Genomic DNA, 26,630 nt, shown 5'->3' with positions numbered 1-26,630 from the left:
CAAATAATCAAACGATTGTTCTCACGATCGTTAACTATGGGCGATCATCTTTCATTATATTATTGTTGTACTGCTCGAGCACCGGTCTCATCTTATCGTACACTTGCGAGCGGGCATTTTTCGCCATAATGAAATCAAGATGATTAAATTTCTTATCCGCTACCGGGTTCGCTGCCACCAGGCGGGGCAGCATCTTGGAAAACTCCTGAACGTCCCGCGGGTGCACCATCCAGTCGTTCCGGCCGTAGTAGATCAGAACCGGGGCGGACGATGCCGTCAGGTTGTAGGTCGGAGGTTTCCAGTTGCTGTAGGTTTGCAGGTTTTCCTTCTTGCCGTAGTCGTACTGTCGGAACAGGCCACTCCGGACGACCTGTTTAAAATGCATCAACTGCTTGGTGGATGCACCGGCCGGAGCGTGACCCATATAGGCAAGGGCCAGTTTCTGATCGGCGAAAAAATATTTGAATGATTAGTACTGCGGTTGAATTCATGGTGTTTGCGATTAAACTTACCTGGGAATACATTTCCGGATGGGGACCAGTTATCTGTCCCACCAATTGTTCGCAAATAGTATTTTTGGTGTTTCTGGGGCAGATCGATTCCGCCACTCGGTGGTTATTTTCGTTGTACGGAAAGAATTCGTAGACCCTTAGAGAGTCCAATACTTCCTTGATGGTGTCCGCTAGATCCAGCATGAGGTGGAGAATTGGACTACGGATCCGTTTGAGTACAACAGCGGGCGACAGAGCCGTCATGAGGGCTATTTTGTCGTTGTACTCCGGCCGACTACTGCTCATTGCAAAGTAAACTGTGGTCCCCTGCGAGTGACCAATGTACATCAGCTTGGACGATTTGGTATTGTTCAATACATAATCGATCATGGCCGGTAGATCGTAGTAACCGATTTCATGCCAGCTGAAGTCCCAATATTCCTCAGAATGGATCGGTGTACTTTTGTGACGTCTTGAATACCGCGTTCCACGAACATTCGCTAGCCAAACCTCATAGCCGTCGTCGGCCAGATTGTAGGCCAAGCTATTATTCGGACCAGTGATGATAAAATCAGCCGAGCTACCAAGCAGGCCATGCACCATCAAAATCGGAAGCTTCTTCGTTTCCGGCACCTGCCGGGGCATTATTCGGAACATAGTCAGCATGTATCCATCCTCCGTGGTTACCGAGTGAATTTCCACCTTGTAGCCGTACTTTTCGATCAACTGTGGCTATAACCGGAAAAGCATGGCTTACTTAAATTACAAAACAAACAGAAACGTTCAAAAACCACTCCTTACCACTGTCAAATCCCCATCTTCATCATCAATCTGAAACCAGTCGTCCTCCTCCGCCGTCAGGATATCATTTTCCTTTTTCCAAAGGTTGTCATCATCCGGATAGCCTAGAGCACCAACACCGAATAAAACACACGCAGCCAAGATCGACCAGTACCGAATTTTCACTCCCATCACGTTACAGGTTTTACCAAAAATAAAAATCCGACAAAAGAATACCGCAACTGACCGGAACAACGATCGTCTCCCGACAAGGCAACGTTCTGATCAGAACTGAGCCAAGTTCACATTCTGATCAAGTTCATCAGGCTCGCGCGCGTTCGCCGGCCGTCATCACCTGCTCCGCTGAGGAGGATCGTGTGCCTCCATCGTTTTTGAATCACCCCTCCGGGTCCGGGGAGATGGCGGCTATTATTGCTGTTGTTGACGTAGTATAGTACATAACATAATCCAGCTGGTGGCGGCAAGAACTCAGTGACGATATAGTTCTCAAACTGCTCGAACAGTCGCGCAGGGGCGGCACGAGGTGGACGGATCGTGATCGCGACGCGCTTCGTTCCGTAATGAAATGCTTTGCATTACAATCTTCGTTACTATTGCATATAGGTATGCATGTCGTGCACTTACATCAGTTACACCAGTCGCACTTTTCGAACCTGACCTGACGGAAGGTTACTATCATTATAAGGGACAAGTTTCCTTCCGCGTGTATAAGATTGCCCGATTGGGACGGGCGCTCGCAGTATTACGGGCCTATGTACAATTGGGTAGTCATATTGCGAGTAGCCTAAGAGGGAAAGCAGAGAGAGATTCTCCGTTTCTAGAAAATACTAGATATGTATTTATGTGAGAAGCAGATTACCCTGAACGAGTGCATTGTGCACTTGATCGATCTAATAGATGTTGTTTCGCCGGGGCGTTTGGATAGGTGTTAATATCTTACGCGTCGAGGAGAAAGATGTAGCTCTCATTCAATGTTCAAACTGGATGGCAGTAAGTGCCTATTGGATAATAATAATGACGATGATGATTTCATGTGTCGTATTATGGGTTTTAAAAGGAACTGGAGACTACCCAAGGAAACTACCCGGAACATGTTCGGATGTGTCTAATGTGATCCTGGGCTCTTGCTATAATCAGCATTGCAATTGTTTTTGAATTCTCATGTGATTTGAGGTCTCGCATGACCAGTTTTGGTCCAAAACAGAAACTGGCCACTTCCCCGGGATACACGGAACACTCCCTGATGTGGCCAGTTTTGTCCTGGACGCTCAATACCCCCAGAACTGATCTTCTTTTTGAATCCTCATGTGATTTGTGATCACCTTGGCGGAGGACTTCGAGTGCTATATGACGAGAGAAACCAGAGGAGTAAGGGAGAACAACCCATAATGCACCCTGGGGTAAAATGCCCACTTATAGGAAAACAGCGATAACTTTTCCTCAGATGCATTTTCCGGGTAGGGGAAACGCTCCAATAGTTGCGGTACGTTAGAAGCGTTAGGTTCCTATAGTTGTGCATGGAGACTCAATACACAACTATAGGAACCTAACGCTTCTAACGTACCGCAACTATAGGAGCGTTTACCCTAACGGTTTGTGTTTGTTTTCAACTGGAGGTTTCACAAAAAAAAATCGTGATCAGAAAATCATGATTCCTTAAATAAAATAGCATTTTGTGCAAAACATGACACAGTTGTTAAAATCTTCGACTGCAAATTAAGCTTTTAATAGCATATATCGCAAAAAAAATTGAACGAAATCACTTTTCGTATATTTTTTAGATATTTTACTTGATGAAGCACAGTTTAACATTCTATTGAGACCTTATTTCTGATGTAACATAAAAGAATAATCTTTTGAAATACCCCATCCTTTTGCATTATCTACTTGCAGGCAGGAATGGAAAATCATTTGCATTCATTTCATACATTCGTTTACATTCATTTGCCTCTAACTTTTTTCATCAACAGCATTTCGCAAAATGTTGTATAGAGCCTTTGTAGGTTTTGTTATTAACTACAACTTTTGCTCATAACTCAAATCTGTATCTCTTATGCATCACGAACTAGAGCGGGCAGAACTTGTTACTGTTTTTCAGTGAATGTAAAATACATTCACTGAAAAACATTAGTGGCTTCTGTTCGCTCTGGTTCGTCATGCATCAGAGATACGGATTTAACTTATTAACAAAAATTGTAGTTAATAAGAAAACCTACAAAAGCTATTCGCATCATTTTGCGGAATGCTGTTGATTACAAAAGTTAGAGGTAAATGAATGTTAATGAATGCACGAAATGAATACAAATGATTTTCCATGCCTGCTTGCAGGGGTTATGGTTTGTCTACCATGGGGTGCATTTTACCCCAATCACAGTGGTCTAAAAGTGCCAAAACGTGCGTTTTTTAGTTTATGCGAAAACGGTCCATTTAAGCCATATCAAGAGCAAATTTTCATTACGTCGAATGTAACAAAGGTAAACAAAGTCGAGCTATCAGTGTCAATCGATTCTCCTGCTATTACACTATATACTGTCCGAATATAGGATCAAATCCCATTTTTAAATTTATTTACCAGTCAAATTGCTTTTTGCGGTCATCACCTTCCGCCCCAGCAGGCCTGGGTTCAATCCCAGTCGGCGCCGCCGGGATGTTCTGAGGCATAACATCTCTGATCACGCCTTCCTTCGGAAGGGAAGTAAAGCCGTTGGTCCCCGGTTCATGAGTTGATGGGTCGATAGGTAGGGTCCAGGTGTGGGAGCTGCCTTCCTGGCACGTCGGTAGCATTGGTGCTCAGCACGGAAAACAAGACCGACGGAAAAAAACAAACCAAAGGTAATCACCTTCCGATCAAAATAGTTTTCGATGTTACTTAAGTCACCCAATTTCTATGGAGATGCCGTTTGACTTAAGTAACAGCACTGAGAAACCCGTGAAAAGTGTACGTTCGTCGTTTCGCTTTCTCATTATTAAAGTGAATAAATCGAACTGTTTGTTGCTAATATGATTTCGGTGGTCCTAAAATGATGAAAAGGTTGCACGTAAGGAGACGTAATTGATAATTCTCCCGAATATCCTGGTAAATAAACTTTGACTTAAGTAACAATAGGGGCCACCAAACGACGTATAATAACTTTTGACTCAAAAACCAGTATTTTTAACATGAAAGCTAGCGATTTGCATTTGTATAATTAAAACCCTGCTAAATATGTTAAACATTGCTATCACTATGAGATTATATGTGTTTACTTGGAAATAGGAATAACTTTTCGGTCATCAAAACAAAACTTTATTTTTTTCGGATTGGTGCGAATGTTACTTACGACATAATGAAAATTTGCTCTTGATATAGCGTCTTCGGAGAGGTTTGTGCACTTAAAAAGCCCATTCTTTTTTAATTTATTTGATAAGGCTCAACCGAATTAACTTTACAGAGCCGATGATTCTTGGTCACTATACAATACATCTTAAAACTATAGTCAAAAGGTACAACACAATAAACATTTTATCTTCCGCTATCGAAAAAGCCTTCTCCATCAGAATTGGAGCCGCTTCCAGTAGTTTCATTGTATGGCAAATTGTTGTATGCCAACGAGGGTCAGAGCGCGTCCATTGCAGCAATGCACACAAAACGTGGTCAGCACTCACACACTCATCACGAAACGGTTGCTTTCCAAAGTCGACGACGCATCGACCGAAAGAACTGCTGATGAAGAACAATGAGGAGGACCACACAATGGCTGCTGTCGAGAAAACAGACGATCGCGTAGCACACATCGAGAGTGGCCTGCTTTTGTCGACAGCCGAGTGAACACTGACCCGGCCTTCTTTTGAGATCAGCCATTTTATGATTAATCCACCTAGTAGGAAGATGAAAAATTTCCTCTTTTTGTTTGTCGAGATAGCAAAATGGTGTACTGAGCAAAGTTTTAGACAATATGACAACAAACATTTTTGCTGAAGACGTCAACGCTCTATCTCTTATGTTTACAGAGTCATGTTTTTGGTAAGAGCCTTCAGAAAATCATTTTGTTGCAAATATCTTTTCAGGAAGCAATTTTTTGACATATGTATGTTCTACACTAATGTTTGTTTTTTTTTTAAATACGCCATTTTGTTTTGGGAAGCAAGTCCCTGTCTTCAATATTTCTTCAGATATTCAAGGTTTTGATCAAAAATTAGCACTGTTTCCAAGGTCAATAGCTCGAAGTTGGGCAAAATTGGGCAAACCAGGTTGATTACATTTGAAAGTAAATGCTGCCCAATGCATACCAAATCATTAGTCTTCTTTAGTATTCTCTGCTGATCTGCTTATTACCAAACTATAGTAAACCGTGTGTGTGTGTGTGTGTGTGTGTGCGCGTCGGTTTTTTTTTTGGTAAGGAAAGCTTCAAAAGCCCGGCCTGTCACTGTGTTGCGTGTTTGTTCTCCTTCTGGCACAGTGTGGGACTCTTAACCACTAAAACCTTGCTCGCCTCTAGCCACTATCCCCCCGGAACTCCCCTAGAGTATTTCGTCGGGGGGGGGGGGGGGCTGTGCTCAAGCACTTCTCTTTAGCTCAGCTAGCCGGCGTTGCTAACTCGCTGATCATCTCTCCATTTTCGCTGCAGCTCCGACAAAATTTGCGTCACTGCCCTGCTGACGACGCTCCACGTTCTCTCATCCCGGCACATTTCACTGACGACATTTCTCGTGCTAAGAGCCGGCATCTCCACTCGCACTGCCTCAAATCTTGGGCAGTCGAAAACCATGTGCTCCGGCGTTTCTTCCACGTTGCCACACTCCGGACAGAGGGGTGACATTGTGTGTCCAAAGCGATGCAGGTACTTCCTGAAGCAGCCATGACCAGACAGGAACTGCGCCAAGTGGAAGTGCTTCCTGTTCACCCAGGTCGAAAGAATCGGTGTTAGCCTGTGTGTCCATCTACCGTTCTCCGCTGCGTCTCACTCCAGTTGCCACTTAAACATCGACTCCGTTCTCATCATTTTTCGTACTGCTCTGGTATCTCTTCGCATATAGCATTCGGTGTCCTCCGCCAAGGTGATGACGATGGGTATCATACCGGCGATAACGCATACTGCTTCCGTCGAAATTGTTCTGTATGCACTCACGACTCGCATGGCCATGAGGCGGAACGTACAGTTCAATTTTCTTTTGTTCTTCTTCGTTTTCAGCGCTCTATCCCAGGCTGGACCTCCATACCTCAGTATTGACGACGATACACTAGCCAGAAGACGCCTCTTGCTGCTGCTTGGTCCAGAGTTGTTAGGCATGATTCTAGCTATCGCATTGATGGCCTTCGCCGCCTTCTCACATGCGCAGACGACGTGGCTATTGAAGCTTAGCCGGTCATCGAGTATCACTCCAAGATACTTCAGCACGCGCTTTGATGCTATGGCGTTCTCCCCGACGGTAATTTCTGCTCGCTAGCTTTACAGTTACTGACCAATATCACTTCCGTTTTGTGGTGGGCTATCTGCAGCTTCGCTCCTTGCATCCAGTTGGAAACCGTGTCGATCGTCTCGGTTGCCAGCATTTCCACCTTTTCCAACGTCCCGCCTACTACCGCCAACACGACGTCGTCCGCAAATCCTACAATCTCGACTCCTTTGGGCAGCTTTAGCGTTAGCACGCCGTTGTACATCACGTTCCAGAGCGTTGGGCCAAGGATGAAGCCTTGTGGCACACCCGCCGTGATCCGGATTGATTTCTCTCCCATGTCCGTCTCGTAGACTAGAACCCGGTTCTGGGAATAACTCCTTATAATGCTACACAGATATACAGGAACCCTCATTCCATGCAGTGCTTCGGCGATGGCCTCCCAACTGGCGCTGTTGAATGCGTTCTTCACGTCGATCGTTAACACGGCGCAATATCGATCTCCTCTTCGCTTCTGCTTAGACGCTTTCTCGGCACTCTCGACCACTGTCCGAATTACATCCACCGTTGATCTCCCTTTCCAGAATCCGAACTGCCTCACCGACAATCCATGCTCACTCTCCGTGCATTTCGTTAGCCTGTTGAGGATGATCTTCTCCAATAGCTTTCCGACTGTATCCAGCAAGCATATAGGCCTATACGATGCTGGATCCCCCGACGGTTTTCCGGGTTTCGGTAGCACAACTAGCTTCTGTATCTTCCATCGGTTCGGGAAGTGACCTTCATCCAGACACTTCTGCAGCACTATCCTGAACATGTTCGGGAACGCCTGGATCGCCGCCTTCAACGCCACGTTGAGGATTCCATCCGGGAGCTTTCTTCGTCTTCAGCCCTTTCGCCACTGCTACGAGTTCCTCTTTGGAGACTTGTCTACCCTCGGTGTTGTCTGCCTCTGCCTCGCCGTACGGTGTAGGTGGCCAAGTCATTTGGTCGTGCTTCGGGAAAACTTTCAGCTTGTCTGGGCACATGTCAACGGGCGTCGTTGGACCTCTAATCTTCGCCATCGCGACTCGGTATGCGTCACCCCAGGGGTTGGCATCAGCGTCTCGGCACAGCTCCTTGAAGCAGTTTGACTTGCTCAGCTTTATCTCCCGTTTTAGAGCGGCCTTGGCTGCTCGAAACACCACCCTTCGCTCTGCTCTGTCTGCATCAGTTCTTGCCCGCTGAACGCGCCTTCTGGTTCGGAGACAACTAGCGTGGAGGGTGCTAAGTGCCTCGTTCCACCAGTAAGCTGGGCGCCGTCTGTTCCTTGGCTCCGATTTCCTCGGCATGGTTGTGTCGCATGCCCTCGCTAACGATTCGGTCAACTCGTCCGCGCTTTGGTCTGGGACGCTGCTGTCTACCCGGAGAGCTTCTACAAAGAGATCCTTGTCGAATGCCTTCGTCTTCCACCTCCGCTTGCCTACTTTCGTTTTCCACATTGCCGTAGGTATCCGTTGGCCAAAGCTGTACCTAATCGCCTGATGGTCACTATGAGTGTACTCCTCACACACCCTCCAATTCATACTTGCCACTAACGACGGACTGCAGAAAGTGACGTCGATAATGGATTCCCTACCATCTTTGCGGAAGGTGCTGATGGTTCCTTCGTTGGCCAGACTGACGTCCAACTTTGCCAGAGCTTCTAGCAGGCTATACCCCCTTGCGTTGGTACATCTGCTTCCCCAGTCCACTGCTCAAGCATTGAAATCTCCTCCAATGACGATTGGTCTCCGTCCGGTGAGCTCCCCGGTGAGTCCATCTAGCATCTGGTGAAACTGCTCCATTGTCCATCTCGGGAGTGCATAGCAACTACATACGAAGGTTCCATTAATTTTGGCGATCACAAAACCTTCGTAAGACCTCGTCACCACTTCTTGTATGGGATACCTGCCCATAACTTGTATTGCCGCCATCCCTGCTCTATCGGCCACCCAGTTATCGCTATCGGGAGGGACTCCGGCTCCGCAATCATTGCAACGTCGCACTTTGTTTTCGTTGTCGACTGCCACAACAGTTGCTGTGCTGTGTCACAATGATTGAGATTTATTTGGGTTATCTCCATTGTGTGTGTGTGCAAATAATGTTTTATTTAGAAAAAATCTCTTTTAATGGGTTTTCAATAAAAAAAAAGCATTCCACATCATGCAGTATTTCACATATAACTCATGTTTCTGCATGTTTCTGCAAGAAATTTTGAATGTTTTGAAGAGAACACACTTAAATACTTTTATTCCTATTGGTTTTGTCGTGGGATGTGGTGGAAATGGTAGTTAATCGTAATTAAATATACGGCTAAAAATATATTTTTTGAGCAAAACCAATAATAACTTACCTATTTAGCGATCTAGTGTGCTATGATCTTCATCAAACTTATGTGTATTAACGTTTTGAACAATTTTGTAGAACATTTCAAACCAGTAGAAGTTTAAAGAAATTAATTATTAAGTAGAAATTTTTATTAGGAGGTTATCCACCAAAAACGTTCCATATTTCAATGAGATGAAGAAATAGCCACTTAGTGTTTTCAGCAAATTTTCTTGTTTTGATATTTTCTAAAACTTTGTCTAAGACACCAAACCGAATCTCACTTCTAGGAGGATTAATCATTGATTTGTCAATGTCAAAAGAAGGGCCTTTTTATATCCAGAAACTTTCCTCAAGACACCATTAGTCTAAAATGCAAGATTCATGAGATAATGACTTTTGACCGTCTTTTCACAGTTCTAGACCACTGTGCGTCGGAGTAGGCTGAATCCACCGCCGGGGGTTAGCCGAGTAGAACGCGACTACGCTGGGAGCTAAATGGCAAATTTGCTTATCGCTGAATTCCTGCCTTTTTTGCGATTTATGAGTAAACTAAACTCAAATTTGGATCGATCTCATTGGCCGTGAGCTGGTCAAAAGTCGTTTCTTCAAGCGGTAATTAGCAGTTCCACGCCAAATGACTAATCGATCTAATGCGACCTTCTCCGGGTTGCATGAAACTTTGAATAATTGTTTGTTATGGTCCATAATTTACATTTGATCTTTAATCCGGCCATTTCGAATCTCGAAAAAAAAAATTAAAAAGGAAATATCAGTAATAGCGGAAATGGCTCTAATGTTGGCCTATGGATCTAAGATTGGGCTCATCGCTAAAAATCTACTATTTATCAATTTTATCTAGATGAACGCGTCATTGGGACGGTAATAATGGATATTTTTGGTTGCTATTGAAAATTTAGTCGATTGCTGAATTTATGTATGGGCCCAAATTAGGGGCATTTAGACCGACATTACATCCATTTCCCCTATATAAAAAAATCATAACTCGAAGACATCATTTCCAACCGAAATGACGTCTGAGATAAAGTTGTTGGGCACTTAAAAAATAACAACAGCGTTTGCAAAAAAATTTGAAAAATTTGCACATAAACGTTTTTTTTTAAACTTTCAAAATTCTTTTCTGTGCAAAAAATAAATTAGGTATTTACAAAAAGTTCTAAAATTTGGTCCAAAAGTTTCTTTTTATGATTTTTGTTAATTTTTAAGTGTGTAACTCTACTGTCTGTATCCCGGTTAAAAATGCTCAGTAGCAAGAAACCTCTCGAGCTGTGTCTCAAGGTTGGCTTACTACTGGGTTATCTGGAGGGGCTTCGCGATCAACATATGCACTATGCAGTGGAGATGGGCGATCCGCTCCCGAGCTGTTTTTATTGACCCGAGTCACTAAAGCATACTGTTATCATAAATCTAAACCATTCAATCCGTCACTTATAGCAGAATTTTTCAAAAAAACACGCATTGCTCCTTTACGCATTGAACAGCCACCGCGTAAACCAAGATGCGCGCGTAATTCAACATGTGCCTACGATTAGACGATCTTACATTTCTACTGGTATTATCCAATGCATCCATCCGGCTCTTTTGGCTGATGTTATTCCTCCAGTATATGTGCTCTTACCTCTCTTCCCATAATTCTCTCCAGCTTATCAGCTCAGCTCCGGATCCGAATCATCGGCTCGAATGATTCACTGACATGACAGCTCTTCGGATCTTTTTTCTCTCGATTCTTCACGATTCAGCTCCGGATCCGGATCTGAGCTGATGATCTGGAGCTAAAACCGAGAATAGTGGGAGCAATTGTGCTGGAGAATCAAGGTGGATTCCGTCCTAAGCGATATTTCACGCGTGGGGCGAGATTTTGCGAATATACGAGAGGCAGAGAAGTACTAGTTGTCTCTCTCATTCCAACGCAAATTCTGCTCCGCTCCGCTAATGCACGCTCAGATCTGAATACACCATTAGACTTATGATATCAGTGAGCTGATGAGCTGCGGTTCCTAAAAATGAGCCACGTCTGACTTTAGTGAGTCGGGTCTATAGAACAACTCGAGAGCCCATCTCTAGATCTGAGCTGATGATCTGGAGCTGAAGCAGAGAATAGTGAGAGCAAATCTGAATGTAGACTGGAATGTATAGCTTGAGAAAAGGCGTAACATCGTGTAATACTATGTTGATCATATCATCGCGTGTGACATTTGTGTCAAAATTTCTATAATTTCATGGTGAGCTATAGAGCTGTTTGAAAGAATCGACTCCCTTTAATGAGCTGGACGGGTCTGATCCGCTCAGCCAGATGAGCTATTTACTGTCACCTGACTAAAGGCTTTAAAAAGCGTAAGTGACACAGTAATAAAAGGATGAATACTAATTATTTATTAAGAAAAGGTATAGCAGGTGTGGATTGGATTTTTAAAAGAACTACTATTGAATTTTATGGGTGTACAGCGGGTTTTTACTATGGGGGTTTAACGTATCGGTACTGAACTGCTGCCGTTGTTTCTGCTCTGCCGAAAGACTACTCTGCCCATGTGCGAGCGCTCGCCGATGATACTACGTACGACGAGCTTGACATCAGGCGAATCAAGCCTGACAGGGTGGTGATGTTTGAATCCACTTGCAAGTGGATCGGTCAACAGATCGACTTGACTTGATGGCGATCTGCAGTCTCCTGGCGTCTACCCTCGTTGACAAGAATCACCAGAGTCCAGGCAAGACCGGAGTGACTCTGCTGAGGGTGGTCCTCTTTTGCTTTTAGAGCCGTCTTGGCCCGAGGAATGGGGCGATTTTGACCTTACAAGGCCATAGCGAAATGGTATCCATTACTGTTAGGATCAGTAGCCACTAAGGACCAATAATCCGACTCGTGTGCTTCGCAACCGACTAAGTCGGTTGGTTCACAAAATGGCGCTGTACCGAATGGTACCACAAAAAAGGTCCTGATTGAGCAGATAGGTATTCCCGCGATTCTACCACTCACTTCACATTACTTTAAGGACACTTAGTTTTAACGATCCGCTCATCGATCAGCTCAACGATGCTCGGTATTTGGGACGAAATTAGTGTCAGAACAACAAATGGACGAGAAACTTAACATAAACGTTTGCTTCTTGGATCGCTAAACGAATTGTTCGCAAACTTCAAAGATTTGTTTTCTAATTCAAACATTGGGTTTTCAGCTTTTGCTAATCTTTGACATATAGAATGCATACTTACTGGAAGTTCTTGTACGCACACAGTGTGTGTATGCATGAGGCATGAAAACATTGAGCTGTGTTTGCGTTCTGTGAAAGCTTTACCGAAGATCAACAAACCATGAGTTTTGCCGAAAATAAGCTAACAATTCTAGATGGAGCTGGAATTAGGGCGTAACAGCTTTTGTAAACAATGACTTCTTTCGATGATTTCTAGAAAATCAAGGCTCGCCAACGCAAATCAACATCACCATCAGGTAGGGGACGACTTCCTCTACTCGAAGGTTATGTTAGTTTGCGTGGGCGTGCCTTGAATTCATAGAAATAATCGTGAGAAGTCATTGTTTACAAAAGCTGTTACGCCCTAATTCTAGCTCTATCTTTTTTACTGAAAACTTCAGCAAACAAGCGTGATCTGCTGAGATCTTCTGGAAATCAGTCAAGAGCTGTCAAAATGCATCGCAAGCAATCAAGTAACTTTGCACAAAAGTAAAAATGGGTGCCGTCATTGACGACCCGTGAATTTACATCTGAAATTCTTCGGTGGTGTTCCACTTGGTAGGTTGCCCAGTAATTCCTGTATGAATATCGCTGTAGATTAATAGTTGCCGAACTTATGTGTTTACTAGGTCAATCTCCGACTTGATAACAATTAAATCGAAGTGAAAACTGTCAGCACCAAATTTATTAATCATAGAAAAGTGTATGTTATATACTTTTAAATAATAAAGAAAATTTGAGCACACCAAGCAAGCTGCTAATCGAAAACAACCTTTTCTAATATTTGCAGAAAAATCCTCGCAAATGTCAGATTTTTGGATTGCTGAAAAAATCAGTAAAAATATATTGCTGAAATTTTTACTGATTTTCAATAAAATGTTGTCATTTTACAGAAATGGGAATTGCTGAAAGATTCAGTATTATTATTTTGCTGGAAAGTTTGATGATCGTTCATCAAGTCCAAAATCAGCAAAACTTTGCTACTTTTCAGCGATTTAAATTTGGTGTGTATGAATTAGGAATTTTGAGAACATTGGAGACATTTGGAGAGGTCCATCAATTATACTAAATTATACATATAAACCATTCATTACGTCACATATCATTGTTAAATTCACTCTAACATAATTCGCAGCGTTTATTGTCCACGCATCCTTCCACCCCTGTAGATTCACGAAATGCATCGCTGTTTAGGCTGTGAACCATTGGCTGAGTTAAATTTAACTCGTGGTTAAAAGTGACATTTCGGAAGTTATTTTGTATGTTCGAAAATCCCTGTGCTGTCGATCGACAGGTTTCCGAGAAGAACTTAGCCAAGGTTGTCAAAATTTAACTGCTTGTCTGTCAGTAGTAATCACGCTCGGATAGCAGGGTTAATCGATAACTTTGCATCTGTAAAATTTTAACCAAAAGTTCCACCAAATGGTTCAGAGCCTTAAATATATTTATTTAAACTCGAATCATCTCAGAGAATTATCTTTGCGGCATATGCAATGCAGTAGGCCTGGTCGTTTTGATGTTTGTGACACATCTCAGATATGCTGCAAGCACCAATGTTGACAAGAAAAATGATTAGGCGTTATCTAACCTAATAATTTTCCAGGATGCGTTTGTATTAGATTAGATTAGATACAAATCGAGATTCATTCGCATCATTTTGCGAGGAAAATGGTCCACATTCATCTGTTTGTACTCTGTGTAAGTGTTAATGAGTAGTTACATGATAAACTTTAATAATTATATTACCCGTTCTCGAGCACAACTACGTTCTTGTACACTGTTGCTTAAGGGAATTGTTTGATTTCATGAAGGTTAATCTTGCGGACCCTACACCCCCCTGACGGAGCAGGATGTCAATATAAAAATAAGTACAATTTTTCAAATCGAAATGGACGTTGAATGGAACTTTCACGCAGCTCCAACGGGAAATGTCCATGTGACAAATTAATAACAGATGCATCATCGTTCTTCGAATGGGCTGTTGAGCATCAATACAACAAAATGGCATTTGCTTACGATAAATAAGAGGATTTCGAAGCAGCATATGAGCAAGATCTGTAACTATAAGATAGCCAAGGGATTGGTCACTCTGCACAGTGTGCCAAAAACTAGCTTGGGCATACCTGGGCACAGTCATTGGCACTGTTTGGCGTCCATGGTTACAATTATTCTGTTCTTTAACGTTACTGGTAATACTGAACTTTTTCTCCGGCTGCGCAGTGTGCATTAGAGTGATGCAAAATTTGAAATTTTCGCTCCACAATACTTAAACGATTCCAAATCGGATCCTGACTAACCTCTCAAAGTTTGAACCCATTTGGTGAGAAACTGAGATGGCACAAACCATTTGAAGTTTGTATGGGAATTATTATGGTAAAACCAAGATTTTTGTTCATGTCTATCTAATAATTCACCATATCGGTCTGCTTCAAAAGCTTTCAACTGTACTTGTAGGAAATTTTTCCAGCTACAACTTTGCCCAAGACCACTTTTTGATTAAATGCAAGGATCGAAAATTATCAATGGTTCAATGCGCTGATGTCTTATGATCATGCTCAATCAACTGCTCAGCAGGCAACATTGGTGTTTCTGGGGCGTTGAATAGGACACAAAAATCATGGCTACTATGTCACACTGCAAAATACAGTGTTGCCTACAGAGCAGCTGCTTGATCATGTCATAAGTTTACCAATCTCTTAAATAATTAATAACTTTTTCCTGTCTCGTTTTACATAGAAACGATCTTCAGCAAAGTTGTAGCTGAGAAAATTTTCTATAAGAATGGTTATAGAACTGTTTCGCAGCTCAATATGGAAAAAGACTAGAAAGCAATGAACAAAAAGTTGAGATTTCCCATAGTAATTTACATGTAAACTTCAAATGGCTTGTGCGAAGTCTGTTTCTAACCAAATGAGTTGTAACTTTGGGAGGCTAATCAGGATCTGATTTGAAACCATTTAAGAGCACTGTAGAGCGAAAAAGTCAAATTTTGCATCAGTCTAGTGTGCATGTGTCAACATTTGTTATGGATGTTTGCCCAATACAATCCAATTTATTCAAACCACAACCGTGAATCTCCAGCAAGTCTCGCCATGGATTCTCCTAAATCGAATTGTCAGCGCACATCCTAATGCCTGTCCGAAGAAGTATGTACATCATTTCGCGTCGGATTGCGTACAATCATTCCGACCACCCAGCATGAAAAAATCAGGACAATCGCTTGCAAAGGAACACTCCGCAATCAATCCCAACCAGAGCTGGTAAATATCACGGCCGTCATGTGACGATGAAAAAACAGGTCCTCTCACTATCACGAGACGAAACTACCTATCATTAGCCTTCTTGTCATTTTTCAATGATCATGCACTCATGAGAATAATTCTTATGCGGTATTGAGCTCAGCATTTCTAACTGATTTAGATGAATTTAAGTAAACAGGTAGAGTGAATATATTATCAAGTTATCTTCGTTACAAGTCATGTCATGACAAAAAATTCGATGAGATTTTGAAGAAAATCTCTATCATCGTTTTTTCATCCAATGATAGTGACAGAAGTATCTCTGTAAATATCACGTGAGATCTTTCATTGAAAATGACATTTGCCAGCCCTGATGCCAAAATTACCGGAAAAATCTTTAAGACAGTTTATCACCCTAACCCTCGACAAAGTTCTCATCCCTTCTGGGATCATGATATCCTCTAGCACATTTCCTCCTATCTGGGCTATATCAGTTCATTACACGGTAGAAAAAAGTACCCAACAATCAGTTCACTTTTACCTACTTTTGACTAGTTCGTCTCTTTTTCTCCTTATATGACAATATTAACATATGACACAAAACGGAGGAGCAAAACCACCCAACAGGGTAAGTAAAGTGTAGGAACCCAACTCAAAAATTGGGCAAGAACATTTAAAAAAAATGAAGCTTCATTTTTTATTGTGCTTGAAATACATAAAATACCGGTTTTGTTTATTTTACCGAACATTATTCTCTAGAACTTTGTTTCGGACATCATTTTGATCTGAAAAGCCATTTCCATTGAACAATTTTTTGAAAACCTTCAAGAACGGCATTTTGAAAATTTTACAAGATTCAAAATGGTTGAATTTTTGCAAAAATGTGAATCATAGCCCATAACAAACAAATACGCAAAGTTTCATATAAATCGGAGAAGGTCGATTCATAAATTCATTATTTTTCGTTATTTGGGTTAATGATTATGATTATTAATGCTCAAAGGGTTAATGATTATCGTCAACGCCATTGAATTCATCTAAAGCTTAACAGTTTAACGTTAACGCGTTTAATTTACTTAATTATTAACGGTTAACGATGCTAACCTTTAGATAAACGTCACCAACGTATTTATGAGCACAACTTCATTTATTTATGGTACAATTGTCATTTTTAATCGATTTTTTTTTTTCGTTTTTCAGCGATTGCTAATTTATATGGGTACAGTTTCTATTTTCTTGGGGTAAAAGTGCTATTTCTCTTTTTTCTGGCACAATTTATATTGGATGCGTTTTTGTTTTTTATCGTTCTAATTTTTATGGGGAGGCAACAGTCACGGTCACGGTAGTCGACACATTTTCTGTGATAATCGACTACCTTTGCCTCCGACACTTGCAAAACAAGCTACCATAGTACAGTACCAAACTAAAATGTCATATGATAGGCTCTGTCATACAACACGGGCGCCGAAGATCATCACGAATGTATGTATTTTAGTTTTTCTCATAATAAGAGCTGTTGATATTCTGCTTGTGTGAATTCTGATAATAGCAAGCAACAATGTACTAGTAATAACATTTCGTATCAAAAATGGTTTAATCTACACCAAATTGAGGAATTAGAACGAAATCACACATGTCATATAATAGTTATTTGATAATATTCATTTTGCTCCAATGTTATTCTACCGGTTGTGTTGTGTGAGAGAGACGACGGTAGAGCACGACACCGGAGCAAGTGTAGTAAAAAACGTGTACAGCTATCCCCCGAAGAACGCGTTACCCACTGAGTTGCACCCACCGCTTTTTCTCGGCGGGGTTTCAACCAGTCGGTCTGATTTTGTTTGCATGTGAGTAGTGCCAATGGAGAACTAGTCACTCGCAGAAAATCAGAGCGCTTGGTTGAAAACCCACCGAGACAAAGCGGTTGGTAGAACTCAGTGGGTAACGCGTTCTTCGGGGGAAAGCTGGTCATTGTTTGGGAAGCTCATTATGCCCCTTCCACCCCTATTATTCGAATTTGAACTGCATAATGTGTCTGACCGCATCGAGATTCAGTGCTCAATTCACACAAAAAAAATGTATTTCCTTCAATCCTCCCACGATTGCAACCTCTTGATTACATCATCGTACACCAACCCCTTCACATCCTTTGCTATAAGAAAGTCCAAATGATTGAACGTGTTCAGCTCCACCTGCCGGTAGGCGTGCAAATTCCGTATCATCCCACCCAGTCGCAACACATCGGCCGGCTCCGCCAGGAAATCATTCGCTCCGTAGTAAAGCACAATCGGTGCACTGATTTCGCTCACATTATACACCGGAGGACGAGCCGTACCGTAAACTGCCAAGTTCTTAATCTTGCCATGGTCGTACCGTTGAAACTGCCGCGATCGCATCCCCTGAGCATAGTGCGTAACCTGTCTGGTAGCCGCTCCGGCCGGAGTATGCCCAATTAAAATCGGTATGATTTGCTGAAACGAAAACAAACACAATTAATCGATCGAAGCGCAGCTAGCTCAATTGAGTCAGCTCACCAGCTCAACCTGGTCCGGATTAGCTCCGGCAACCTGAAAGATCACGTTCAAACACAGATTCCGATCGACATCCTTCGAGCAAAGCAACCGGGCAATCTCGTGCAAAATGGCGTTATTCGGTAGAAACTCTCCGATTCCGAACGTTTCGAACAGTGCGACCAGCGAGTTCTGGAACCGAGACATAACCTGCAGTAGGGGACTCCGGACGTTTTCGGTGAACGCTACCGGAGCGAAGGCTTGCATCAATTGAATCTTGGCGTTGTACTCCGGTCTGGTTGACGTCATCACGAAAAATACGGTGGTTCCTTGCGAATGTCCTATGTAGTGCAGGTTGCTTTGGTTGGTATGATTCAGGGTGTAGTCGATCATGGCCGGTAGATCGTAGTAGCCTATTTCGTGCCAGGAAAACTGCCAGAAGGCAAACATGTTCGGTGTGAGAGAGGTGTGTTGTCGGGAGTAACGGTTGCCACGGGCGTTTCCAAGCCAAACGTCGAACCCTTGATCGGCAAGCAGATACGCTAGACCGTTGTTTGGACCAATGATTACCCAATCGGCGGAGCTGCACAGTAAGCCATGCATGAGAAAGACCACCGGAGATCCAGCTTTCCCAGGTATGCGATGCAGTTCCAGCTCATAGCCATCTTCGGTGGTGGTGTGATGCACTTCAATGGTGTAGTTGTACTTTTCTATTAGCTGCGGGACCGTCATTCGGGCGTCTGCATCTTCCACTTGAAACGTTCGAGTGATCTCGGGCGATGGAGCACTGCAGGTTAAACCGATAAGTGTCAGTATGAGGGCTGCGACTAACTCTTCCATGGCGTTTGGTTTGTAACTGAGGTGATGCACCCATCGCCAATCGGATTTAAATAGTTTGCTTGGGTTTGCTTATCAACTGATTAGTGGACGTTGAGTAGTTCCACTCTTGATAGTGGAGCACTTCCGTAGGCACGACATTACAGTTTATCGACCAGGTGGGCTTGATGCACTAGCTTTATCAACTCCAATTAGCTGACTCACTCGAGGCTGGATTATACTAGTTTTTTATTCACGTTCATTGCAACTCCCAAATCCATATTTACCAATCGGGTTTACAAACAAAGACGATAAGCGGTGGCTGCCAGATTGGCGGGGGACATTTTTAATCTAATCACGCACCCATGGAAGTCCACCGGAGGAAACATGATAAGCAGGTCAGTATATAAAATGCTACGGTTTGGAAATTTGGGACAGTTTATCAGTCATTTTGAGTAGTACACGTATGATGAAACAGTTGGTTTTGTTTCTTGCCACCCTAGTGCTTGCCGTCAACGCGCAGATCCATCCGGATATAATAGAGGATGCGCATCTAGATTCGGTAAGTTCAACTACACAGTGCTTTTGTCTACGTAGGTATTCCAATACTGATGAACTTTCTCCCGAATAGCTTGGATTGTTACGAAAATATGGTTATCCAGCCGAAGAGCACATCATCGAGACCGACGATGGCTATCTGTTGGGAATCCACCGCTGTCCGGGCAGCCCTATGTCCCCGCCTGCACCTGGAAAGCCCGTAGTCTTGCTGCAGCATGGAATGCTGAGTTCATCTGCAGATTACATCCTGATGGGACCGCAAACCAGCTTGGTCTACATGCTGGCCGATGCTGGATTTGATGTTTGGTTGGGTAATGCCCGTGGCAACCGGTACTCCAATCGTCACCGAACGAGACACAACTCCACCCAGCAGTTCTGGGACTTTTCCTGGCACGAGGTTGGCAGTATCGACATACCCAACATGATCGACTACATAGGTGCCGTAACTGGACAGCAGCAGATACAATACGTAGGACATTCGCAGGGAACGACCGCTTACTGGGTTATGATGTCTCAGCACCCATACTACAACCGCCGAATCAAGAGCGCTCATATGCTGGCTCCAGCGGCTTACATGCACCACACCCGGAGCCCCTATGTCATCTTCCTAGCCACTTTCCTGCATACTACTGAGCTGATGCTGGACATGATGGGAACCTGGTACTTTGCACCAACTAATGAGATGGATATCGCTGGAGGACTCAACGACTGCCACGATGGGGCACCGTTCCAACAAATGTGCACGATTAACACTTTCCTAATCGCCGGGTTCAACACGCAGGAAGTAAACTTCGTAAGTTGCCTTACTTTTTCCATTTTAAAACTCAATCCTAACCTCAAAATATGCCCACGAACAGACAATGCTGCCAGTCATCCACGCTCACTCGCCTGCCGGAGCATCTACCATGCAGATGATTCACCACGCACAGACGGTTCGCTCGCGGATCTTCCGACAGTACGACCACGGTCCAACCATAAACATGGTCCGGTACGGATCGATGGTTCCCCCACGCTACAACTTTGACAACGTCCAGGCTCCAACGCTGCTCTACCACAGCACCAACGATTGGCTGGCAGGTCCGGAAGATGTCGAGCTACTTCGGCGGGAGTTGCCAAATATCCACAAGCAGTACCTGGTATCACAACCGCAGTTCAATCACATGGACTTCGTCTGGGCCATCAACGTGCGCCCGCTGCTGTACGACGAATTGCTGGCCGATCTTCGAGCGTACGCCTAAATACCATACCCGAGAGCAATCAATAAACATGACGCTACTGAAATAAGTTTCAACTGATTTATGACAATACGACTTTGACCTAATCTAATCACGCCGAAATCTGCGGAGGGGGCCTGTGGACGTCAATGGCGCTTCTGCTGACACGCAAAGAAAGTTAATCTTCTAGCCCCGGTATGGGAAAACCAAACATTTGAGCAATCCCTTATCATGGTGGATAAGAAATATGTGCGTTTAGGTATGTATTTGGTGTGTGCCTTGTCACGCGATAGAAAACGAATATTTTTGGAATTTTCCCAGCATACCTTTACCGGTATTACTGATACAGTTGTTATCACAAAGAATTTCTAGCGCTGGCTGTCATACATCTATGGCCTAACAGTGACGCAGGCATATTGGGCAGAGTCTTGAAGGAAGTTCAGAAAGCTTAAGATCCATGATCCAGGAAGTTCAGAAAGAGTAAGATCTCTGAAAAACTGATACGAAGTTCCCTGAAGTCCTAAGAACCTAGCTCTGGCGAAATCACATCGTAGTTACCCCTCGGTTGCCACTTCTCGGTGTCAAGTTGGTAAACAAAGCAAATCAGTGCATGAGCTGTGCATGACTCTTTTGTAAAGCGAACCCCACACGGTAAGAAATATTGTCAATACTTACAAGTATTGACAATAATATTGATGATGTGAATACAGAAATATTGTCAATACCGATGTATTGACGTCAATATAAAATGTATTGACAATACGATTATTGTCAATAAAAGCAATCGTGTACGGTCCACATAACGACAGCACCTAGTTGTTCGTTTTTTGTTTCTCGTAAGCAGATGTCATGTCAAGGTCAATGTTAAATGGACGGAGAGGTCGGAAAAGGAAATGAACCAACAAGAGGCCGAAAGGCTGGTACTGCTAATGAAAAAAATTGCGGGCAACTCTTTCGGCTCCGCAAAGTTTTTTTTTTTACATTGAGCCATACCAATTAAAAAGAAACAAATGAATGTACCTTGTCATTTCTGAGATCTGTGAAAATTTTTACGAAAAACACCTTGCTCATCATCATGATCCAGTAGCATGTAGGAAAGAGAAATTAAGTTGTATCGAGGCATGAGATTCTGCTCTCCCTCACCTCGCGGAATACAGCCAACAATCCATATAACCCGCTGTACACTCACTAACAGCAACAACAACGATTCGCAACTCTGCTACGCATGTCACTGAAATTGCATCGATTCAGGAGGTAATTATACCAAGTGCGGTTGCATCCACCCGCCGAACCCCACCCCCCTTTGTTTGGATCCCAATTTAATGAATTGTGTACACTTGCTGCTCTCGCGAATGCATGATTGGGATGCACATACATATGTTTATGCATGTGCAATTTTAGCGCGTATCGCACGCGAAAGGACACAACATCGATAGCCGACGTTGCAATTTGTGTTGCAACTTGACACGACGACCTCCTGGCTAATTATCGGCGCCCGTTAGTTGACGAAATTAATGAGGCGTTCGGGTGCGTCGCTGCATTGTCTTATTAAAATAATTTGTTGATTGCCATTATCTTAATTTCCAATTGACTTAATTTTTTTCGCCCGTCATCGATCCCCATTTACGTCGCCACAATCCCACTATGTGGATGTTGGACGGATTTCCTTCTCTAGTCGCACGTTTCCTCGCGACCACCCATGTCCTTCCTCATACGCATGAATGATGGGATGGAAATAATTAAGTACGCTATTAAACCGATTTGAGAATATGTGGTCCGTTCGTTCGAAATTAGCTTTCTCACTCCTTCAAATGTGACAGGTCAAGCATCGATAATGATGTAAATTGTCTTCGCACCAAGATAAATTAGCAGGATCGCAGTGTGCGACCGGTGAATTGCATAATCGTAGTAGGCGCGACCGACCACCCGCACACGTGGAACGCACCATTTTCGCGAAGTGTGTGACACCAACCATAACGACATAACAACCTCCACGCGATCCTGACCGTCGGGGAGCATTTTTGATTGTGTTAAAATTTGCTATAAATTTCGCATCTCATAAATAATTGTAAATTATTATTTGTCCCGGCGTGGGTGCAGTTTTTCGCGTTATTTTTACTAAATTAACAAATTTTAATTTCTGCAACTGTGTGTCAAAATATTGCGGCCGGCCTTTTGTGAGTTCACCAGATTGAAGGACGTTTAGTTGGATGGTAATAGGACATCAGGAAAGTGCCGTCCCTTCGGGCGACGGTCTAGTGGGAAAATGTCAGTCCCGGAAGAGCAGAAAAGCACCTATGGTGTGTTCGTGAGATGGGCGCATCCCTACGAAGGGCGGGACTCAAGAACCGCGAAGAGGCATATTGCATCTATTTCGAACTGCAGTTGATGCACATTGTTATGACTCGGTGTACCGTCTATACTCATATATGATGATGGTAATGATGACGACGACGGCGAGATGCATCTCGCTTCTCTACGTATAACTACTCTGGCGTGCATATGGAGCGGGAGAGAATGAGCCGAAATCAGCGGAACGGAAATGCACTTGCGCGATGCGAGCGCAGAATTATACAATGAATTGCGGCGGGATGTTGGTAATTGAACTCGGGAAGGAGATTGAAAGGAAATGTTTCTCGAAAATAAATCGTGATAACTTTGGAATTCGAAGGATGCTCCGGTCGAATAAAGTTCACCGCACCACGAAGTTGACTATCTATACAAGACGCTGATTAGACCAGTAGTCTTGAGTCACGAGAACTGGACTATGCCAAAGGCGTAGCCAGGTTTTCAAACAGGAGGGAAGGAGGGGGGGGGGCGGTTTGCTAACAATTTCTTGAAGATCAAGGGCTAATCAACTCTGCACACTGTGCCGAAGCACATCGCAGCACACTGATCGGCACGTTAGGGAACACGACGACAAGTATGACACAGAATACGATATAAAACATCATCACCAGGCATGGCAAATCATTTACATTCATTTCGTGCATTCATTTACATTTATTTGCCTCTAACTTTTTTCATCAACAGAATTCCATGAAATGATGTATGAAGCTTTTGTAGGTTTTGATATTAGCTACAACTTTTTCAAATAACTCAAATCTGTATATCTTATGCATGATGAACTGGAGCGAACAAAACTTATCTATGTTTTTCAGTGAATGTAAATTACATTCACTGAAAAATAGTAACAAGTTCTGCCCGCTCTAGTTCGACATGCATAAGAGGTACAGATTTGAGTTATTTACAAAAGTTGCAGTTAATATCAAAACCTACAAAAGTTTCATACATCATTTAACGGAATTATGTTGATGGAAAAAGTTAGAGGCAAATGAATGTAAATGAATGCACGAAATGAATGTAGATGATTTGCCATGCCTGATCATCACTGCTTTGTGTTGACATTTTGCCAAGCGTTGCTAAGGTTATCTACTTTGCTTACTTCTTTTTCAGTTTAAATTTTTTTGTCGAAAAAAATAGCAAGGTTATCCCAAATCATAATAAAAGATTACACAATTGACGAGATTCTCCGTGCCCTAGGTATGGACCTCTAGCGAAAGTCTACAGGGTATTTGACAGATGTCCATAGTTTCGAAAGTATTTATGTTCTGAGGGAAACCCAAACAAATTAGTCAGAGTCAGAGCCACGTAGAAGAGGCCTGCTTACCCCAGATGGCCAGACAGAATGCAAATTGTAAAGGTAAAGAGAATTGCACAATCCAGTTCCAATTGCAGCATTAATTTGTGGTGTCAACAAGAAACCGGTGCTGAACGGTCCGGCCCTTCGGTAAATTCGTCTGCAACCGCATCAATTTTTACCGGATGACCACTCGGTACGATTGATGGTCCACCAATCAGTCAGCCATACAGCTCATTATATGGACTGAACCATCTCGCAGTTTAGTTTGACTGTGGAAGCTGGTGGAGTTAGTGGATCCCGTATTAGCAACATTAAGAAGGATTCTGCTTGCAGAATTGTAAAGGTAACCACACCGGAGGTAACGAAGCCAATCTGAACTGCGGTATTAATAAACGCAATCGGAACCGCCAGTAGTTTCAGGGGGAGAGGTAGCTCATCGATTCTTCCGGTTCGCCTCCTAGCATCGTGCTGTAAGGTACCAGGCGATAACCAGGTTAGTTGATCGATAGCTCGATGACATCATTTCGTTGGCGTCTGCAATGGGAAATTATCATAGCAGGCGTTGACGATGGGACGTTGTCGAGTTGTTGAACAGCAACTATCGTGGTAACTCACCGATTACCTGTCGATCTGCCAAATTTGGAAAGACGTCTGCATTGAATTGTCTCATATAATAATATTCCGCCCACTATATCACAAGAAATTGCGAGTAGCTGAGTGGAATGGAGATAAGTTAAGCATTGGGTACAGGACCAAGTCTCCCCTGGGTGGTGCCAAAAGATGAGCGCAATAGAATCATCAAGTTGCCATAAGGCACGGAATGAGACTATTGCATGGCTGGGTAGCTAAAGTCTTCCATTCGTTAGTCATTTCAGGTGGATTAGAACAGGTTTAGGAGGTCGTTGGCCAGATTTGGATTTTTCAGATGTAATCCTGGATAGGACCCTGTCATTGAACGTCGCGTGAAAGTGGAACTTAATGAAGGCCTAAGTACTTTTTCGTAGTTTTTAGTTTTCGGATTTGAAAGATCGTCGGTTACAGTGGCCTGCTTACTCATCAGAAAAACGCGGTCCCAGGTCCTTACATATCAAAGAGATTTATGGTAAAATCGCTTGTGTATCGTGTGTTTTGCGAAACTCGTTGTTGTCGTTGGTTCCGGGTTTGAATGGATACACAAATTTGAGCAACGGTATTATGTGATATGAGGGGCTCGGTGGCCTTAGAGCAACCGTTTTTGCTTACTGAGCAGAACATCATGAGTCTAATCTCAGGCCCATCCACATTCAAGATTCGTCAATCGTTTTATTTGTTAATATGACTACATGGTAATAACAGCAACTCAGTGATTAAAAAGGTGCTCGTCTGCCTAGTGGCAAACGTTTTTGCTTACTGAGCAGAAGACCGTGTGTTTAGTCCCAAGCTCCTTCGCGTTATATGATCGTTAGGACATCAATTAAGCTTATCGTTTACCAAAACGAACCCTGCTGCAAACCCAACCCTCTTATCCAACATCCCAGTGATTCCTCGTGGAAGTGCAGAGGTGTTCTCGGCTTCCATCAAAGCGAGTGTCATGTCAACACAATCCTTCCCATTCCTTTCTTGACCTGTGTTCGGGCGCGGCCGGCGCTGGTATTACCTAATTTAAGATCACCAGTTTTTACACATTGAGGATGATTGCTAGTCCCAAGCATCGTCTATTGGTTCTCTGTGTAATTACAGCTGATCTGGCAGTAACAGAGTAGCAACCGTGGGCGGTCAATCAATCTCAATCTCAATCTCAAGCAATAGGAACCGCCAGTAGTTTCAGGGCTATAAATATGCAATTCCGCCAAGACCAAGCAAGGATGAAAAATATAAATGAATAACAAGCAGAAACAAAGCGGATCAAACGTTGGCAACCGGTATCAAGATTCTGGACCAGCATTTGGATGCTGTTGGATATTAGTCGATGGAAGATGTGGATGAACGGATTAAAAGTAAGAAGTTGATAGCCATCATAAAGATGAAGAAGAGCAATACTAGTAAATTTTAAATTCGTTTATGAACAATCTCAGTGGTTTAGGCCTCCTGTTTATTTATTAGGGTATATAAAAGTTCAAAGTCATGGCCAATCACAGTGGTTTGACTATCTTTTGTACAGCTCAGTTAGACGAATTCAGTACTCAACAGCGACTGCTGGCATTAGGAAGCTACTGAAGGTTTATTGTTGCTTCTACTATCGCTGGTGACAATTTTAGGTTGAATCCTTCCTGGTTGCCCGAGTAGCATGATGATAATGTAGAGGCACATCTTCCACTTTCCGGTTGAGTACTTATGATACAGGATTCACTGAACGTCTATCAGAATGACACCCGGTACAGTACTTTCTTCTCATGGGTGGACCTTTCTACCCAGTCACCCTTTTCCTTCTCGTGGAGGGGCAGA

At 43.2% G+C, this 26,630-nt stretch overlaps 3 protein-coding genes across 3 annotated transcripts; 1 reads left to right on the top strand and 2 right to left on the bottom strand.

The window, feature by feature from the left end:
- Positions 1 to 34: 34 nt before the first annotated feature.
- Positions 35 to 1,479, bottom strand: LOC135698235 (lipase 1-like). Its single transcript, XM_065218127.1, has 3 exons — positions 1,293 to 1,479; positions 513 to 1,223; positions 35 to 442 (listed from the first exon to the last, which is right to left on the bottom strand). The coding sequence occupies exons 1-3, from the start codon at positions 1,461 to 1,463 to the stop codon at positions 35 to 37; spliced, it is 1,290 nt and encodes a 429-aa protein (XP_065074199.1). The 5' UTR covers positions 1,464 to 1,479.
- A 16,067-nt stretch (positions 1,480 to 17,546) lies between these two features.
- Positions 17,547 to 18,902, bottom strand: LOC135698272 (lipase 1-like). The gene is made up of 2 exons (XM_065218163.1): positions 18,000 to 18,902; positions 17,547 to 17,936 (listed from the first exon to the last, which is right to left on the bottom strand). The coding sequence occupies exons 1-2, from the start codon at positions 18,813 to 18,815 to the stop codon at positions 17,553 to 17,555; spliced, it is 1,200 nt and encodes a 399-aa protein (XP_065074235.1). The 5' UTR covers positions 18,816 to 18,902; the 3' UTR covers positions 17,547 to 17,552.
- Positions 18,903 to 19,246: 344 nt separating this feature from the next.
- Positions 19,247 to 20,648, top strand: LOC135698271 (lipase 3-like). Its single transcript, XM_065218162.1, has 3 exons — positions 19,247 to 19,353; positions 19,423 to 20,142; positions 20,207 to 20,648. Exons 1-3 carry the CDS (start codon positions 19,258 to 19,260, stop codon positions 20,585 to 20,587), a joined length of 1,197 nt encoding a protein of 398 aa, XP_065074234.1. The 5' UTR covers positions 19,247 to 19,257; the 3' UTR covers positions 20,588 to 20,648.
- Positions 20,649 to 26,630: the final 5,982 nt, after the last annotated feature.

This window comes from Ochlerotatus camptorhynchus, unplaced genomic scaffold (genome assembly GCF_037179485.1).
Source record: "Ochlerotatus camptorhynchus isolate MF236.1 unplaced genomic scaffold, CSIRO-AGI_Acam_v1.1 ptg000084l, whole genome shotgun sequence".
Classification (NCBI taxonomy): domain Eukaryota; kingdom Metazoa; phylum Arthropoda; class Insecta; order Diptera; family Culicidae; genus Ochlerotatus; species Ochlerotatus camptorhynchus.
Note: the sequence above shows the minus strand (reverse complement) of the source record. Positions and strands in the feature narration are given on the sequence as shown.